The 17,826-nt window shown below is 42.3% G+C and overlaps 1 protein-coding gene across 6 annotated transcripts in view; it reads right to left on the bottom strand.

Moving 5' to 3' along the window:
• Positions 1-4,533: 4,533 nt before the first annotated feature.
• The window catches only part of disp1 (dispatched RND transporter family member 1), an 85,167-nt gene continuing 71,874 nt past the window's right edge, over positions 4,534-17,826 (bottom strand). For all 6 annotated transcript variants that reach the window (XM_023347531.1, XM_023347527.1, XM_023347529.1 and 3 more), the window contains 8 exons: positions 16,179-16,208; positions 15,696-15,819; positions 14,947-15,074; positions 13,515-13,609; positions 12,406-12,503; positions 10,719-12,308; positions 8,121-8,384; positions 4,534-8,025 (listed from right to left, as the gene is read on the bottom strand). In XM_023347531.1, coding sequence (XP_023203299.1) covers positions 6,271-8,025; positions 8,121-8,384; positions 10,719-12,308; positions 12,406-12,503; positions 13,515-13,609; positions 14,947-15,074; positions 15,696-15,819; positions 16,179-16,208 — 4,084 coding nt within the window. In that variant the 3' untranslated portion in view covers positions 4,534-6,270. The remainder of the gene's footprint in view (positions 8,026-8,120; positions 8,385-10,718; positions 12,309-12,405; positions 12,504-13,514; positions 13,610-14,946; positions 15,075-15,695; positions 15,820-16,178; positions 16,209-17,826) is intronic.

Genomic DNA, 17,826 nt, shown 5'->3' with positions numbered 1-17,826 from the left:
GACTTTAAAATACTGTTGTTAGTTTATAAATCACTGAATGGCTTAGCACCACAATACATTAAAGATCTGCTGTTATTGTATCAACCTTCGAGACCTCTCAGGTCTTCTGGTTCTGGTTCTGCTCTGCATCCCCAGAACCAGAACCAAACGAGGAGAAGCAGCTTTCAGCATCTATGCACCACAAATTTGGAACAAACTTCCAGAAAACTGTAAAATAGCTTAAACACTGACTTCCTTTAAATCTCGACTAAAAACCCACCTGTTTAGGATTGTATTTGAAACGTAATAAATTACAAATTTAATGATGGAACTTGACTTAATGTCGTGTTTTGATTGTTGATTCTATATTGCATTGTGATTCTGTGTTTGTAATGATGTAAAGAACTTTGAAATGCCTTGCTGCTGAAATGTGCTATACAAATAAAATTTGATTGATTGACGACAATAGATATAACCCCGCCCATTGATTGTGATTAAAAATATGGATAGATGAAACAAAATCTGAGCTGCAGCAGGATTTAACTTATATGCTTTTTATTAAAAATGTATTCATGCATGTATTAAATAATTTACGTATTTGTTTCTAATTGTACGTACTTCAAATGTGACTAAGTAAAAATGGTTCGTTTTTATAGATTCGGCACATTTGGACCTCCTTACACAGTGTTTGGTAGTTCTGAGCTTAGGACAAAAACTGTACAAATTAGATTTTTGTGATTTCATTTTTATCAACCTTCGTATTCTTCATAATAATCTTGACGCAACGCAAACTGCCACTATAAAACCAGAAGTGGTAAAAGCTGAAAAAAGTGCAGCCTGTGTAATTTGTCCTCCGTGTTTTAACCACTAGATGGCGGTAGCTGCATCTTTACTCGGTCCTTGTGGGATTTCAGTGAATCCTACCTTTTTGTTTGTTCTTAGAGCTTTCAGATCAAGATATTTAATCTGCTTCATGTAATAACGACCCTGTTAAATCCTTACCATAATTCCAGAGCTCCGCTCAGTTGGACCGGCTGAAGCTGAAGGGGTCAGCCAGTTTCCTTCCATTCCATATCCATCTGAAAACAGGAAGCTACTGGGCAGTGGGAAGCTTCCGGCCCTTTGGCCCCGGCCGCCTGTATCCTCTCAGCTTTTATGAGCCAGCTGCTCGGAACATTAATAGGGTGAGTCTGCAGAGTTGGACTACTTATACACTGAGGACAGTCCATTAATGTGAACACATTCGAACCCAGACATCTGCCCAGCCTGCTGATATAGCACAATAGTTTCTGGTCATTTAAAGATAAGAATACTTGCATTTATCAAGAGGCAATAAAAAATTATACAGTAAAAATGTTGCATCTGTTGCGAGACCAGAAAATTAAATCTGAACCACAAAGTTTGTTTGTCAGTCAGCTGAAGCAACAAGAACCAACAGACTTTTAGACTTCTGTTCCAGGGGGTTGTGAAGGCCAGCATTGTGTCCCAGTAAGGAAATGTTTCCCAAAATTTATATTCAGGACCAATGGCAGCACAGCTACTGTTGCTCCTCTCTACTTTAGCCTGATCAATGTGGTGATTAAGGTGTGGCGTCCTAAATGTCCTCCTGATTCAAACCGCCTCCTTTGTTTGAGCCGCAAGTCCTAGAATTTCCAGATTGTCCGTATGTCTGGGAGGCATTAGTTAGTGCTAAAAGGACACATAGAAGCATCTTAAGAGAACTTCGAATATTAGAGAGCAGATTAAAAACATGCACTCCAACAGTGGCATTAGCACTGTCTACAGGCCAATTATCCACATTCTGCTGCAGATATTTATGCACCTTTATACACTATAAAAGCCTCAGTTTCTGAGGCTTTCACAGATCAAATGACAATAGAGAATATAGATGTCAATCATCTATATATTTTTTTGCTCTATTTAAATGTAAAACTTTCACTCTAAGTCTCCATAATTTACATGATTGATGATTAGCCTTTGTCAGCCCAAAACGGGGGTAGGGAGTCGATCTAAAACGATCTGTACAACACCAATTAATTACTACACCGCTCAAGTGTCCTGAAAATTAAATGCTGTTCTGATCATAAATCTGGAGCAGCCCAGCAGCTCCACCAGCACGTAATTTGAAAATTGGAAGCAAATGTTTACCCTGTAAACAAGCTCTCGAGCTCGGCGGCAGCCTCACAGCTATTTCAGGCCTGTGGGTCCTAGTCAGACCAGATCCACATGCTGGAGAGAGAGATCCTCCCTCACGGGGTAACGTCATGAACCCCACTCCACGGCCACAGCTAATATTTGACCTCCGTTTAGGCAAATATAATTACAGGGAATCTCTGGGGAAGTGGACTCATCTTCACAGGAGCGATTTGAGCTCCTGAGGAGAAAGAAGCCCAGCAATGGTGGGGGCGCAGTGGATTAGAGACTGAGCTGTCTGAGCCCAAATTAGATGTTTCCTTCAAGAGGCATCAAGCAATCCCAGTGTGGCTGTTAACTTATGTAATGTGTTTTCTAGGACCTGTTTGAATGTGTAAGTTTGTTTTGGGGTTGAGGGAGTGATGGAGGATCAGAGCGAAACGGTAGCAAAAGCACAGTGCTACTTTTCCTTCACAGAGTGACTGTTAAACAGGAAGGACTTCAGGATTGAGGAGCATTTCTACAACCACACCCAGTTTTTAAATGCTGATATAAAACACCACCAATTACAAAAGTAGCAAGTCCAAAATGGAAACCGAAACATCTCTATTTCCAGCTCATTATCAGAGTTAGCAAGGTGTTCTTAGGCCAGAAGGAATGTACAGTCCCTCTTCCCAATGTAGAATGGGAAACCAGCCGCTTGTTCTACACTTTGCTTCGTAAAGAGAGTCTGGGCTCTTGGGTATTGATAAACGATTGTTTCCTGGAGGCGTGGACTCCATTGAAATCTTGAACTTTACCCAATCACAAACGTTTGGCCGTGATGTACATAATGCGCCAATTTGACACTAAGAATGTTGCCGGAAATTGCCTGCGCTGTAAACAAGTATCCCCCAATGTGAAGAGATAAGTGCTGACCTGAACAAGGCGGCTGTCGATGTTAATTCAATAAAGCATGGCCAACACAGACTGGATGGCTTTCTTTACTTCCATTGCTAAAACTACAGGCAGACTACAATCCTAAAACAGTGCAGAAAACCAACATCATTGTTCACAATTTCTCCTTCTGTTGGCTGATTGGCCTGGAAAAATCTACTTCAATAGGAGGAATCTCAGATAGAGCACTCAAGGGTAATGAGAATCAAGCAGAATTGCATAGGAAGGCTAGGTATTCCCAGTGGGACGTGTACAGAAAGCCTCCAGTGACACACCCAGGTGTCCTGATTGAAAGCCTAAAGCAAGTTCATGGATTCAGAATATTGATTTTGATTAGTTCCTGCAACAGTGCACTCCATATCCAATCGGTTTGACTCCTACGTCATCCTACCATCTCTAACACACAAGAAGACACCAAAATACTGTAAATCTTTAGCTTGAGGCAAATACTGAGCCATGACCGAAGGGAGGAGTCCGTCTTCATCCAGTCAAGAAGGACGACCTCACATTTAGAGGAGCTGACTCATCGGTGGCTGCTTTACACTTGGTTGTGAAATGCTTAAGGTCATGGCTAGAAGACGGCACCAAAATCACATTTGTTAAAAACAAAGATGAGACCTTCAAGTTCTTTATGCCTTGAGGTCCGGTTCATGAATACCTCAAACCAGATCAATGACAAGGGCAACCCTAGAGTAAGAGCTTCAGTTTGTGGAATGTCAACACAGCTCTGTTTATGGGTGTACAAGGATGGAATGCCTTTAAAACTATTGCTAGCACCCCAGACTCCTGCAGCAATGCCTACAAAATGCCTATAATAATTGTAACAATTGTAAGCTGGCTCACAAGAACAGCAATACGTTACTGGTCCTGTGTTCAGTGGCCTGGACGAAAGCCATACCACACTCCCCTGAATCTAAGGTTCAACAGTGGGTCGACGCATCTTTGCAAGGCCGCAGACTCCTGAGGTTAACATCTTTCGAAGACATTTTATGTCCTCGAAAGAACAAGAAAGAAACAAAGCATGGTCATATAAAGTTCTTTCAAAAGAGATCAGAGGCAAACAGTCAGCAGATTTTGTTCCAGCTTTTTCCCCAAATCTAAAAAGCATAACTCATTTGAAATATGAATTTGTTTTGAGTAGCAAACCACCAGTGACGGCAACCGGTTTCTACGTGTTCTATGCCAGAGCGTTGTCTCCGCGTAATTAAAGCTGTCTGCTGCAGCCGGCCTGTAAGTGCAGAGCGTTTCTGTCAGTAGACGTCATGATGTAATGTAATGAGACTCTCAGCACAGGGATGTTGTTCTCATCCATCTATTGATGCGTCTCTGTGTTGAAGGTCTCAGCAGATCTTCAAATACCGGCTTTGTGAATAAAACTGTACACGGATTTGGACTCCAGGATCACATAAATGCTTATGAAAAACTTCATTGCTGTGACGACTTACGACAGGTCTACACAAGAAGAAATCCCAGGTTGTACACGAAGAGGCTGAAAGGCACCAGCCTTTATTAGACAATGAAACAGGTGTACAGCTGTTATTCATCCTGACTCTTTACCTTGGGGATGATACCTTCTGGGAATACAAACAGTAACAGGACAATGGGGGTAAGAGAAAGCCTTTTAATCACACACCGCAGCTTTTATGCGAGACGTGTGAAGACTTGAGCAAAACCGGAGTTCTCAGAAATACAGAAGGTGACACATAAACCACCTTAAGCAGCTTGTGAAACATGGTACAATGGTACGGTTGGCATGATCATTGAACGAATGCGATAAGTGCACATCCGATGCCTTGCAAAAGAATTCATTCTCCTGAATTTTTTTTATGTTACTGTCATTTTCCAACCACAAACACTAAAGTATTTTACTGGGATTTATGTAATGGACTAACAGTAGCTGTATCTCCATTAATCATAGAATTGCGTGAATTGAAAATACAAAAGTAAATTTTCTCAATGGAAACATGCCAATTTTGAAAAAACTCACGCTTTTTGATCAAATGTTTTTGCGGTAGGATGAGGTGTTATTTTTGGCCATAAAGAAAATCGATATATTTTGCAAAACTTTTTTTGCATCACACAGGTGACGTGATCAACAACCGGATGTTACTACTGGCAGAAAAGATGACGACAGAAAGTACCAGAAGAATGATGGTTGGTTTGGGGTTTCTTTTAGACAATGCTCCACCAGAGCTCTCGCAGTATCTCGGTTTATAAAATGTTGTGCGTCATTTCAACATGTTGAATTCACAGCTCTTCTGTGAAATGGCCAAACGTTGCATACGTAGCTGCTACCACGTATATGGCGCTTGTCGCTCCAACGCGTGAAAAACACGCCAACGTCTCCTCTGATGGCTGATGGATGAAGAGCGCTAGCACCATGGCTTAACTATGAATTTATTTCATGTAACTGTTTACATCCGTCGCTGCCATGATTTTTAATGACTTATCAAATGAACAAGCATATTCACATGTGATTTACAATTGTGTTTTTCCGGCATCAGCAGAATATCGACAAATATTGCCACATATTTCTAATGGAAACGCAGCTAGCAAGTACAGCCTAGTTGTGAAGTGGGATAAGGTACAGACAACGACCATAAACAGAGCAGGAATTGCCTTTACCTTTATAATGGCCCAATCAAAACTCTGGCTTAATTCAATTAAAAATCTATGGCAAGACTTGAAAGTGCATGTTAATAGATGCAATTTCCAACCTGAGCTTGAGCAATTTTGCAAAGATGGATTCCCCCAAAATTTTTGGCAGAAAATATTAAACAATTTATTATTTCCCCCCAATTTATAATCATACACTACTTAGAGGTGATCTATCACACAAATTCCCAATAAAGTACATTCAGGTTTGTGGATGTCATGTGACTCCATGTGGAAAAGATCCAGGGGTTTGAACAGTTTTGCAAGACACCACAGTTCAGACACTACAGTGGGGTTTAGGGGTGGTACAGATGGCTGCTAGATGCATGGTTTCTGTGTAAAGAGATGATCATTCTTTTACATGACACCGCATTATTAGTATGTTCCACTGGAAAAATGAAGTACATAATCTGGCATGTGAAAATGTGGTAAGTAGAAAACAATAAAAAAAAAACTTTCATAGTTCAGCTGGGATTTGGTGAAAACACAGACCCAGCATCTAATATGATTGCACAAAAATGTGAGTCATTTTTGGGTTATTGATATTTTGTCGATTTTACCCATGAATCAGCATAAGCTTTCAGAGGACGGCTGAGTGTTCACTGCAACAGGAGGCACGCTGGCTTCGCTTTTTGGCAAGCTAAACTCTGAAGCTGAATTGCACTTCACTTTCAACGTCCCGTTAAAAGAGTAGAGCCTCTTTGGGGAGGCGGAGGACGCCTGCGCTCTTTTTGAGTTCCGTTTGCACTTTTTCACACTTTGCTCCCGTGTGACGGGATAACTTTCAGGCCTCTCCTGGTTACCAGGGATTTTACGACAATCATCAATGTCTGTGATTGAGTCTGTATTAATGGCGGACGCAGGGTTTTTGTCACAGCAGTGTTCGCGTTCCTTCATCCTCTGGTTTTCACGATGAGCTGTTAGTGCAGTGGGGCTGGGACACTGGCCATTGGGTCGGGTTGGGACTTGGGAGTTCCCATTCTGGGTACTGCCAGGACTTAAATGCTTTGTCTCTTTGTCTGGAGTCTGTGGAGCAGAGGGTGACCCTGAAGCTTGGCCAATGTCCTGGTTTGAGGCTGGTTGGACGCAGTACTTCCTGAGATGGCAGGTATGGGCAGGTCCCTGCCTGTGGCCCACAGCTCTGCCCTGTGAGCAGTGATGGAAATGGGTGAGGGGGCAGTGGACATAGTGAACACAGCAGTCCATGTGTGAATAGACCGCGTCCACGTTTGGAGGCAACAGGGCTGCGTTCTGCTTGGTCCTGGAATTACCTGAGAGATGGAGAAGCTGAGGGGTGGGGGAGCAGGAAGGGGAGTCCTGGGGAGGCAGAGTACAGGAATGTGGGGCCCACTGCTGTAGAAGCTGGGATGGGGAGTCTATACATGTGCAGTTGTTGGGAGTGTAGTGGCACCTGGATGACGTAGAGAGTGAGGTTACTAGCCCATTTTCTGGCTGTGTTTTTCTGTCTGTATCATTGCTGTGAATGTGTGGTATAGACATGGTGTGGTTAGCATGAGAAGGGGCTCCATTACAGAGCCGAGTGCACAGCTCTTCCTCCGCCTCCTCCTTCTCTTCTGGCTTAACTCCAGTTTTCTGATAGGAGGCCAACGGCTCCAGCTCATAGTGCTCTGCCTCTCTGCCCCTGCTGTCCAGCTGATACTTCCCCTCAGGAGAGGGGCTCGAGGGTGCGTCTTCACTGAAGGCCTGGCACTGCAGCTTCTTGGGCAGGGGAATCTGACCGCAGGTGCCCTGGGGTCCGAGGCAGCAGCACATGCACTGAAAGAAGAAGGTAGCGAAAGCCCAACTTATGCACATGATGAGCATCATGAATGTGCCCAGCTGGGTGTAGGCCAGGACTGTTGATGGCATCATCATCGCTCCGGCAACAAAGGTGGTCACTGCCGCCATGGCGATTGCAGAGCCCATCCGGCTGAGGGAGAAGATCACTTTCCCTTCCCGGCCGGGTTCTGGAGCGAGCCTGTAAGCAACGCCATAGTGGACGGCGAAGTCCACGGACAACCCCACGGCAACCGAGATGGTGACGGACTCAAGGACGTTCAGCTCCCAGCCCAACAACACCAGGGAGCCCACTGTGACAAATATGGTCCCGGCGATAGACAAGATGGCGTACAGGCTGATGATGACATTCCAGGTGGTTAGCAGCATGACGCTGAAAGCCACTGCCACAGATAGCGCCATGGCAACCAGAGTGCCACCAGACAGACTGTCTTGGAGGTCGTAGAATTCCAGGTTGCTGATAAACCAGCCATGGCTGAGACCCTCTGGGGCGAAGCGGAGTTCCTCTGTGATCCAGGCATCCACCTAAAACATAAATATGATACCAGAGGCAAAAACTTAATCTGAGTATAAAGTACTCTCACACAAATTAATTATGAAATTATTTGAACAAGCACTACCTCACGATAGAAGTGGTACATCTTCTCATAAGCCAGAGTGAAGAGGTAGGTACTCTGAAACTCCAAAACGATGGCTCTGATGGTGTCGTTGATGTCAAATCGAGGTCCGGGGGTCTTGCTGTCCAGATGGTAGCTTGTGCTTCGATCCAGCTCCATAATGGCTCTCTTGATGCACAACTGAAACACATCCTTCTTATAGGGAAAGGTAGACTGACTGCAGCAAGGGTAGACAGAGGTCTCTTCACAGTCTTGGTTCTCCATCCACTATTAGAGTAAAACACATACTATAAGGCAGTGGTCCCCAACCCCCGGGCCGCGGACAAGTACCGGACTGTGGACCAATTGGTACCGGGCCGCACAAGAAACAAATATTTCCGTTTTATGTATTAGTTGAGTCTGGAGGATCTTTTATTTTGAAAATCCTTTAACCAGATTCTCTGGGTCACGTCTTGAGCCAACATTGAGCCCACAAGCAGCAAAATGAGTAAGAAACAGATCAGATTCTTTGGAAAGTTTCTTTGTGAAGGGGAAAAGGCCCAGAGAAGAGACAGGAGAATGGATTTATCCCGGACCAATAGGTGATTCCCACATACCAAGTCCACTCTAAATAATATGCGGTGACCAGCTCGTTGATGAGGCAATGAAGCTTCAAACTGCTTCGCCACATAGAGACCAAGCAACCTGTGCTTAACAACACTTTGGGTGTCATTGTCTCCCAGATGGGACCGTCTCGTTGCAGAGAAACAAGCTCAGGGCTGCCATTAATTTGTCGTTATCGTGAGTAAAGATTTTCACAAAAGTAAAATGTTTGTTTTTGTTGAGCATCTGTATCTTATTTAGAAGGAATGTTTAAACGTTACTATAGCAACCAGAGTCAGAGAGCGTTAGGACAGTGGTCGAGAGGAGAGAAGTAGAGCTTGTGAGTTTTAGGTCTGGTTCACATGGCACGATTTAAGGATTGTCGGCCGATTTTCCAAACCTCTGTGACCACACACGACACGAGCCGATAAAAGTCCAAGAGGTTCGATTGGTTCGTGCGTCCAGCCACACGGCAGGAGCAACACACCACACACGAACCGATTCCACTCACCAACATCTTGATTCCAGAAGGAAATCCCGTAAAACCCCAACATACCAAACGTGAATTTAGAATAAACAGACATGGATGACTATGTAGAAGCAGTAGTGATAGTTTGTGGCTCATTTTAAGCAAAAAAAGACAAAACAAAAAGAAAAGGCGTTGGATAAAAGATGGCGGGAGCAGCCGCTTTATTTGCTGCACTATGATTTGGAGGCGAGTTATTTTTTTCATAGTTGTTTTAACTGAATAAACATCCATGTTTATTAAGCAGATGATAGTTTCCACATATCTCCGATGTCCACCAGACTCTCGGTTGCGCTACGTCAGCTGTTTGGGATTTCCCTCCGCGCTTACGTCACAGCGTTTTATGATTGGCTACTTGTCACATTCAACATTAAACAGGTTGCGTTCTTGCTCCCAGTTAGGGAAACCAGGGCAAAAAATTCAAAATTGTGCCATGTGAACTAGGCATTAGTTTACACACCAACGTGCAGAATCCTTATCTGACGATCCCCCCACCCCTGGGCCGCAGTGAAATAGCCAAGTCTTGACCGGTCCGCAGTGATAAAAAGGTTGGGGACCACTGCTATAAGGTATCTCTTCAATGATGCGTCTGTACACGCAGTGTCTGACAAGAAGTCATATGCCTTAAAATATCCATAAGGATTGCAAGAACAAACTGGATTTTATTAGATTTTTAAGTGATAAGACCAAAACAAAGTTGTACATAATTGTGAAGCAGAAATTGTGCTCCAGTCTCAAGTCATGTGAAACTTTTCTTCCAAAATTGTTCTGTATTTAACTCCCTCCATCTTCTATGTCATCTGACCAGAGGACCTTCTTCTTCTCCAAACAGGATTTCTTACCGTCTTCCTTCAATAGTGGATTGTTCTAGCCACTCTTCCATGAAGGCTAGATTTGTTGAGTGAATAACTAACAATTGGCCTGATGAAAGATTGCTTGACCTGAGCTGCCGATCTCTGTAGCTCCCCCAAAATTACCATGGTGTTGTCAGTTTAGGTGGGAGGCCATGTCTTGGTAGGTTTGCAGCTGTGCCATCTTCATTTCATTTACAGATGATGGACTGTACAGATCTCTGTTAGATCTTCAGAGTTTGTTGTAGAACCTAACCCTGCTCTAAACTTCTCCACAACTTCCTCCATGACCTGTCTGCTGTGTTCCTTGGTTTTCATGACGCTGATTGTTCTCTAGCAAACCTCTTCACAGATCAGCTGGATTTATACTGACAGTAAATTACACAAAAATATTTAGTCATTAGGTGACTTCAGAAGGTGACAGGTTGTGTAGGATTTTATTCAGAGCTGTTAAGAGTAAAAGAAGCGGATTTTTTATTTTATAACATTTCATAGTTTTCTCTCTATACAAATTGGAAAAGTGTGACTTTCAATTCACTCCACAATCATGAACTTTTTTGTTGGCTTATTACCAAATAAAACACATTGAAGTAGTAAAAAAGGACAAAATCCACAGCACTGTGTAGGAGAAGAGGTACCAACCTGTTTGAACGTCTCGATGAAGCAGCTAGTGAAGTCCTGATCTTCTGACTGAAAGACAAAGCTTTGGTTCCTAAGCTTCTGGCAGAAGTTAAGGATCCACAGTTGAGATGCTGGACTGGCTATGTTAAAGCTGCTGTCCAGCATCAGCTTCCCCTTGTTTTTGGGGTTCAGGGGATCTCCGTTATCCTCCGGCGTAACCCCCCAGATGATTGTGATGGGCATGTGGAGGTCCTCGCCGTGGTTAACTCTCTCGAACATGAAGAGCTTTTTGTACTCAGCGTCATAGCGCTCGAAAGGGTGAGAGGACCGGAACACCTGGAACTCGGCCAGCTCCAAGGACGGCAGTTTCATCTTGGGGTTCACACAGACCACGTAAGCTCCGCCGACCGTGATGGCGAGGAACCAGAAGAGCCAGAGGTAGCGCAGTTTGATGACAACGCAGGGCAGCACCTTCTCAAAGAAGATCCGTGATCCCTCAGAGAGGGTGAACAGGCATTTGTGGATCTTGTGGCAAACGGAGGCCCAGAAGACCTGCGTGAAGCAGTTTCCCTGCTGCTGCTGAGGGGGCTTGGAACAGATGAACAGGTTGGGCAGGTAGCGCTCATGCAGCACCACGACAGCAGGGAGCCACGTCACCATCAGGATGTAGTTGACTAAGATGGCAGTCCCGGCGTAGACCCCGAAGCAGCGTATGGCGGTGATGTTGCTGACGTAGTTGGCATAAAACGCGGCAGCGGTGGTGAAGCTGGTGACAAACATTGAGAGGGCGGCGTGGTGCAGGGTCACGCTTACCGTCTCCGACAACTCGGCGTGCGGTTTGTCAAACTTGGTGTAGTTCCACACGTCGCAAAGAACAAACGCGTCGTCAGCCCCGATCCCTACCAAGATGATGAGGGCAGTGAGGTTCATGAAAGGGAAGAACTCAAAGTTAAAGACCATTCGGTAAAGAAAGTAGGAGACGATCAGCGAACTGATGATGGCGATTATTGTCATTAGAGTGATGAAAACCGAGCGTGTGTACACGCACATGACCAGCAGGACTATGACTATGGCGATAGCGGGGTACAACGTGTCAGTGAGGAGGTAGTCCTGGAAGAGGTCGTGTTTGATTCCGAACTCAATTCCTGTGACGGTGGTGATGCCGTCGGAGGAGTTCCAGTTCTCAAAGTTGTTCAGATAGATGTTCATCATGGACTCTCCTTTCTCTGTAGGAGAGAACAACATGCTGTACTTGAGCACTGGAGGATGCTCCACACTCTTTGGGCTCAGGAAGTCTTTGTCCACCAGGAAGTGAAGGATCTGGTACACCGCGTTGTACTTGGTGCACTTCCGTGGAACGCTGGCACATTTCAGCTGATCTTTGCGACGTAGCGCCATGTCCCAGCAATCGGGTCCAAGCGTGCCATTATGGTAGTACTTGGCGCACGATCGCAAGATCTTGAGAGTGTGGGACACGTCCCGCTCTGTGATCTTCTGGCAGGACGACTTGTTAGTGAGGACAGCTATGTAGTTGCCCAGTGTCCAGCTTGGACAACAGGAGACATTATTGGTGCGCTGACAGAGATTCAGGTAATCACGGTGGGAGCGCACCTGGGAAGCACACGAAAAGTAAACACATAGACAAAAGAAGTAACACTAACACAGCATGGAGATAACAGTGAAGGGTTCCACTGTTTAGTGGACTTACTCTTGTGTTGTCCTGGCTGCACATTGATTTGATGGCCTGAATAGTCCACAGACTTTTCCCTTCAGCCGACGCAAACACCAGTCTGGAATAACTGTCACCTGCAGAAAGTTAGAAAAATCATCTTAACTCTAAGAGGAAACCATCTGAAAGACAAAAATAATTCAAGACTCATGTTCTCAACTGCCTTTCACAGAACTAGTATGAACACAACATGTACAAAATTTGTTGAAGATCATCCAGTCATCTTTTAGCCCGAGGAGGATGGGTGTGCTTTTTTTATACTTTGTCACATTACGAATAGGGAAGCACCAATCTGCTTTTTTCACTTCTGATGCTAATACAAGAAAAAGAGCTGAACTGACATAAAATGTTGTTTTTTTAAACACAGAAATAATTGTACTGAATTACAAATATATATGATAATTCTGCACTAGTATAGCACACTTAAATACACCCATACCTTCACAAGTATAGTCAAACATGTAAAACCAATATAACTTCAATTTGTTCAGTCAGTGCAATGTAAAATAAATAAACTGACCAAAACAACAGGCTGACTACCTCGGTCCAACATGGAAAAATAAACTGCAACGGACTTTCTTTCAAATGGTTCAGAAAGTCCAATTAATTCTAGATAAAATAATTAAAGTCAATGTAACATAAATAAAGAATGACATCGCTCAGAGAGCAAAGCATAGAATTAGACTGAATAGATCTGTTCTTATGAGTCGAGCACATTTTCAACAATACTCAGTGTAGAATTTCTTTCAATATTCTACCAATACAAATATTGATCAGATTGGCGCATCTCCAGGTACAAACTTAAAAATATTTTGTTGGGATTTTACTAAATACAAAGTGGGGAGTAATAGTGAAGTGGAAGGAATATTTAGGAGAAGCTGAGAAATAAGTTTTGAATAAAAATTTATATCATGCATTAAACACATTCATAGTTATCCCATCACTACAAAACTATCCATTACTTTGTGTGGTTCTATTACATAGCTAAAAAACAAAGGCATTGAAGTTTAATGAATAAAGTGCAAAAGCTTTAGCACAGCACTGTGCCAGACGTTTTAGTGCTCTCTTATCTGTATATCTAATCTTACCTGGTATGTCACAGAAGAACTCTTTGCTGAAATCCCACTCAACCTCCCGCTTGTCTCTTTCAAAGTGGTCGTCTGACCACCGAGGTTCCTGGTGACTGGAAAACAGTGGCAGGAGATTCACTCTGTTAGATTCAGGTGCTGAGCAAAGTTCTGGTCAATTTTAGAAATGAGAAGAGAAAAAAATGTAAGGTAGTCCTCCATCCATTTGTGTTAAAATTTGGACTAAATTCAACGGAAAACTGATATACTAAGCTGAAAAAGATGGGATTTACGCAAAAAAGATCATTTTCTTAGTTTCACTAAATGTTTCTGTCAACTCAGGTAATGAGATAAGCTGTTCAGAAAATATCTGAACCTTGTCCAGATATTTTCCTCTCTCTTTTTCGTTTTTTTTTTTTTTTTAGTTGAACACTAAAATTACAAAGTGGAAATGTTCCATTTTTGCCAGAGGTTCATCATCCTGTTTAAATATAGAAATACTTATGAGTAAACCTGGAAACTTCAGCAATGTGAAAAGTGAAGGAGGGTAGAAGTTGAAGTCAGCAATCAAGAACAGAATACTGCAGCCATTATAATCAGAATAACTATCCTGAGTGAGGTGGGACTAGAAGTGTATTTGAGACTATGCATCTATTGTGAATATACTGTATGTGCTTTGAGCAAAAACAGCATGGTCTGTTGACTTTAGATTTTCTCTGCTTCTTTGCTGAATTAATCATTGATTAATTATTCATACTAGGAACAGAGATAAAGTCTGTTTGAGGGAGCAGTTGCTGTAAAACAGGGTTTATTTTAAACCAAACTAAATATTTATAGAGTTGATATTTCAAAATGGCTTCAGCAGGCTTCTATCTATGTCCTAAACATTACAGATCCTAAACTTAGAGGCCAATTGGCATGTTTTAATGTGTGCAATCAAGATGACATTGTTGTTAGGCAATGTAGACACTAGAGGGCAGGTTAGCTGAATTAGCTTCTGAGTCCAGAGATATGCTTAAAAAACAGCGAACATCACAATGTGACAGAAATATTGTGAACCTGGTAAAACATCACAAAAAAGGCGCATAGTGGATGGTGGTGGGCTTTAAATAAATGGCAGCATGTGGCTGAAGAGGTCATGCTGCCGTCATTTTCTGTGTTTCTTTTGCTGATCTCATGCGAGCGATACAGCATCACTGCCCCATGGTCACCAGCGGCATTGTTCCGTTCCGTTCGCTCTCTCCCATCAAAAACGAACTAAAGACATTTCTCAGTAGTTTCTTTTGAAACAGCTGCACTTCCTCTGATTTCATTCTAAAGCCCTCATCGATACTAAAAGAAGCTAACTTTGAGTCTTCTTTCTTCAATGACAACCTCCACACTAAAGAGTGTTACTGTCAGCATGATTGGACAGTTCATACATATGATGTACTCAAGATGTGTAAAGGGTTACCTTTTGGCTTGCTCGTCTGCATATTTGAAGGGGTAGTTGGCCAGTGTGGCTTTGTAGCCTGTGTTCTTCACCATGTTGTTCCATGTGACCAGCCGCTGGCCAATGGCAGTTCCCCGAGGCTCAAACCCCTTTCAGAAAAAAGAAAGACTTGGCAAAAAATTTTTGAAAGTGAAAAATGCTGATGCCACCCAAAGGGGTTAAATATTCAAACACTATCGACAGCAGTGCAGAAAAACAACTCATCATGTCATTAGCTGTGTTTACATTGACCAAATGGTCATGCAAATTGGAATTTCGAAAATAAATTGACTTACTGAAAATATGCAAATTTTGAAAATACATGTTTTTGAGCTAGGATGAGGGATTTTCCGCTGTATCAAAATTTGTGTACTTCGCAACACTTTTCGCATCATACGAGTCATATAATGAACAACCGGATGTTAGTACTAGCTGAAAAGATGGAAAAGACAACAGGAAGTGGTAGGAGAATGATGGGGTTGCTTGCAAAATCATATATCCACCAAAACCACATATTCACCTGTGATTTTAATTGCATTTCTTATTTAATGGAGACACCATAGTTGCAAAATTATGTTTTTTTTTTCCAACATTAGTGGAACATTAACACAGTTGACCATTAACATTTGTAATGGAAATGCAACTACATAGAAGGTATGTAAAACCTTCTTTGTTTGGCAAGAAACCTTTAACACCATTATAAAAGGAGAACACAATGTGTCTGAACTCACCAGGAGCGGGTCGGAGAAATCTGGCAGGTCAGGCACCAGGACTCCCACCAGCGCGCAAATCACAATGAGCACCGTACACACTCCCAGCACAACCACTGGCCAATCAGCTATCAGCTCAGAATAGCTGGAAACATGACAGAAATCCAATCAGCCTACTTTACATCCAGACTTTTGGGAAGCCCCCCCCCATCCCTATGGACAGCCGGTAAAACATGAGTCTTTTCTCGGAAACGCTCTTCCTGCTATACGTTAGGCTGCAGAAGAATGGACGGATGAGGTGATCCACGCTGCTGGTTACTGGAGGCCAGGTACAGGGAGAAATACAACTCCCTCCTCCAACTCTCATGAGTCATTGCTGAGGAATGATGGCTCCAGAAGAGCAGTGATGGATGGATGACAGGACCAAAGGAGAAGAGGGGAGGAGGAGAGTTTCGCAAAAACCAAAACATTGACAGAGAAGAAACAATTTTTGGCAGGTCTTACCTTTTGGGGAATCGAAAGGGCCTTGCAGGGCTGAAAAACAGAAAGGAGGAGATAAATCAAGTTTACATCCTGGAGTCAAAGCAACAGCCAATCAAAAACAGACCTGTGGAGACTTTAGAGAAAGAGTGGACAGCCTGTCCTCAGCAGCAGAGGTCTGTTCCAGCGTGGGTCCTGGACCACTGCTGTCAAAAGTCATTTCTAGCTAACTTGTCACCAGACTTTGCTGCAGTGTTCAGCTGGTGTTACTAATATACAGACACCCAAAGTACGGACATTAACTCTATGAATGGAGAGACAGTTAAGATCAGGATTAATCAAAAGCCCCTTCAAGCACGCCTGCAGATTTACATTGCAGTTTCTGTCTTTAATCAGTGCAGAGCTGAAACAATTCCTTGGATTAATGATGAGGAATTGATTCTTGAAATAATCAACAACTAACTTAGTAATTGATTAATTTTTAACTACAGTACACAAACTCAAAAAAAGCCATTTGCTTAAAGAACAAAGTTCTCAGAGCAGTAATTAAGCCAAAACTGTATAAAAAAAATTTATACGTTTTGCATTTGAGTTAAGAAGAATTTTAAAAACTGCCGATTTGGTTTCACCTAAATTCTGTAAAACATTATATGTAGTTATTCATTGGTAATCCAAAAACTAATAAATAATGGAACTAAGAAGTATTGTTAGAAATACATAAATATTTTTTAGCTGTAGAAACGAATGCTACAAATGATCAAGTTTTCATTAAAGGAATGAGATTATTGCATTATAGGCAATAAAAAAATAAATAAACAATATATATATATATATATATATATATATATATATATATATATATATATATATATATAAATTCCCTTTCTTTGAAAGGAATTTAATTATTTTTTTTCTATGCATCTTTTTATATATTTCTAATGTGGTATTAAAAGGCTTAAATGAAAAATCTTCCACTGTTTATTTTATTTCATTTTTTACCATTTATCTTGTATGACAAAGTTCCGTGTCTGAAGGGCTCCTTGCCATCACCCTAATCTTTAGCTCCCTCCACAGACTGTCAAGTCAAAACTCTAACTGGGCACCTTTAAAATGTTGATAATACTTCCAGTCAGAAGAAATACTTTAAACATAAATCTCTCATGAGTCCAAATATTTAATACAGACCTAAAAAAATGAATCTCTAAGTTCTTAATATACTTTTGTGAATCTGCTCTGAACCTCAAACTGGATGCATTCACTAATATTCACCACAACCTCATATAAACTGCAAAATCTACAATTTTCCGAAAACTATTCATTGGGCCAGCAAACGTGTAAGAAGAAGGTTTTCTAGTGAGATGAGATCACAATTGGCCAACAGCAAAATGCTTATAATGGTGAAAGCTAAAACTACACATGGCCCTGCACTTCCCATCAACACCCTAAAACATGGTGGTGGCAACGTCATGCAGTGGGGAGGCATATGTACTATAGGGAAAAGAAAGTCATTGAAGCTAAATACAGAACATTAACCACAGTGAAAGGTTTTGCATAAAGCATATCAGTTTCCCTGGTGTATTACAAGTCTGGCGGGCCACCAGGCTTTACTTACCAGCCCCACCGCCAAGTGTTGTTTATTTTAAATAGGGGTTTTTACACAGTGACAGCAAAG

The sequence above is a fragment of the Xiphophorus maculatus genome, chromosome 15 (genome assembly GCF_002775205.1).
Source record: "Xiphophorus maculatus strain JP 163 A chromosome 15, X_maculatus-5.0-male, whole genome shotgun sequence".
NCBI lineage: Eukaryota > Metazoa > Chordata > Actinopteri > Cyprinodontiformes > Poeciliidae > Xiphophorus > Xiphophorus maculatus.
This window is presented reverse-complemented; position numbering and strand designations above follow the sequence as displayed.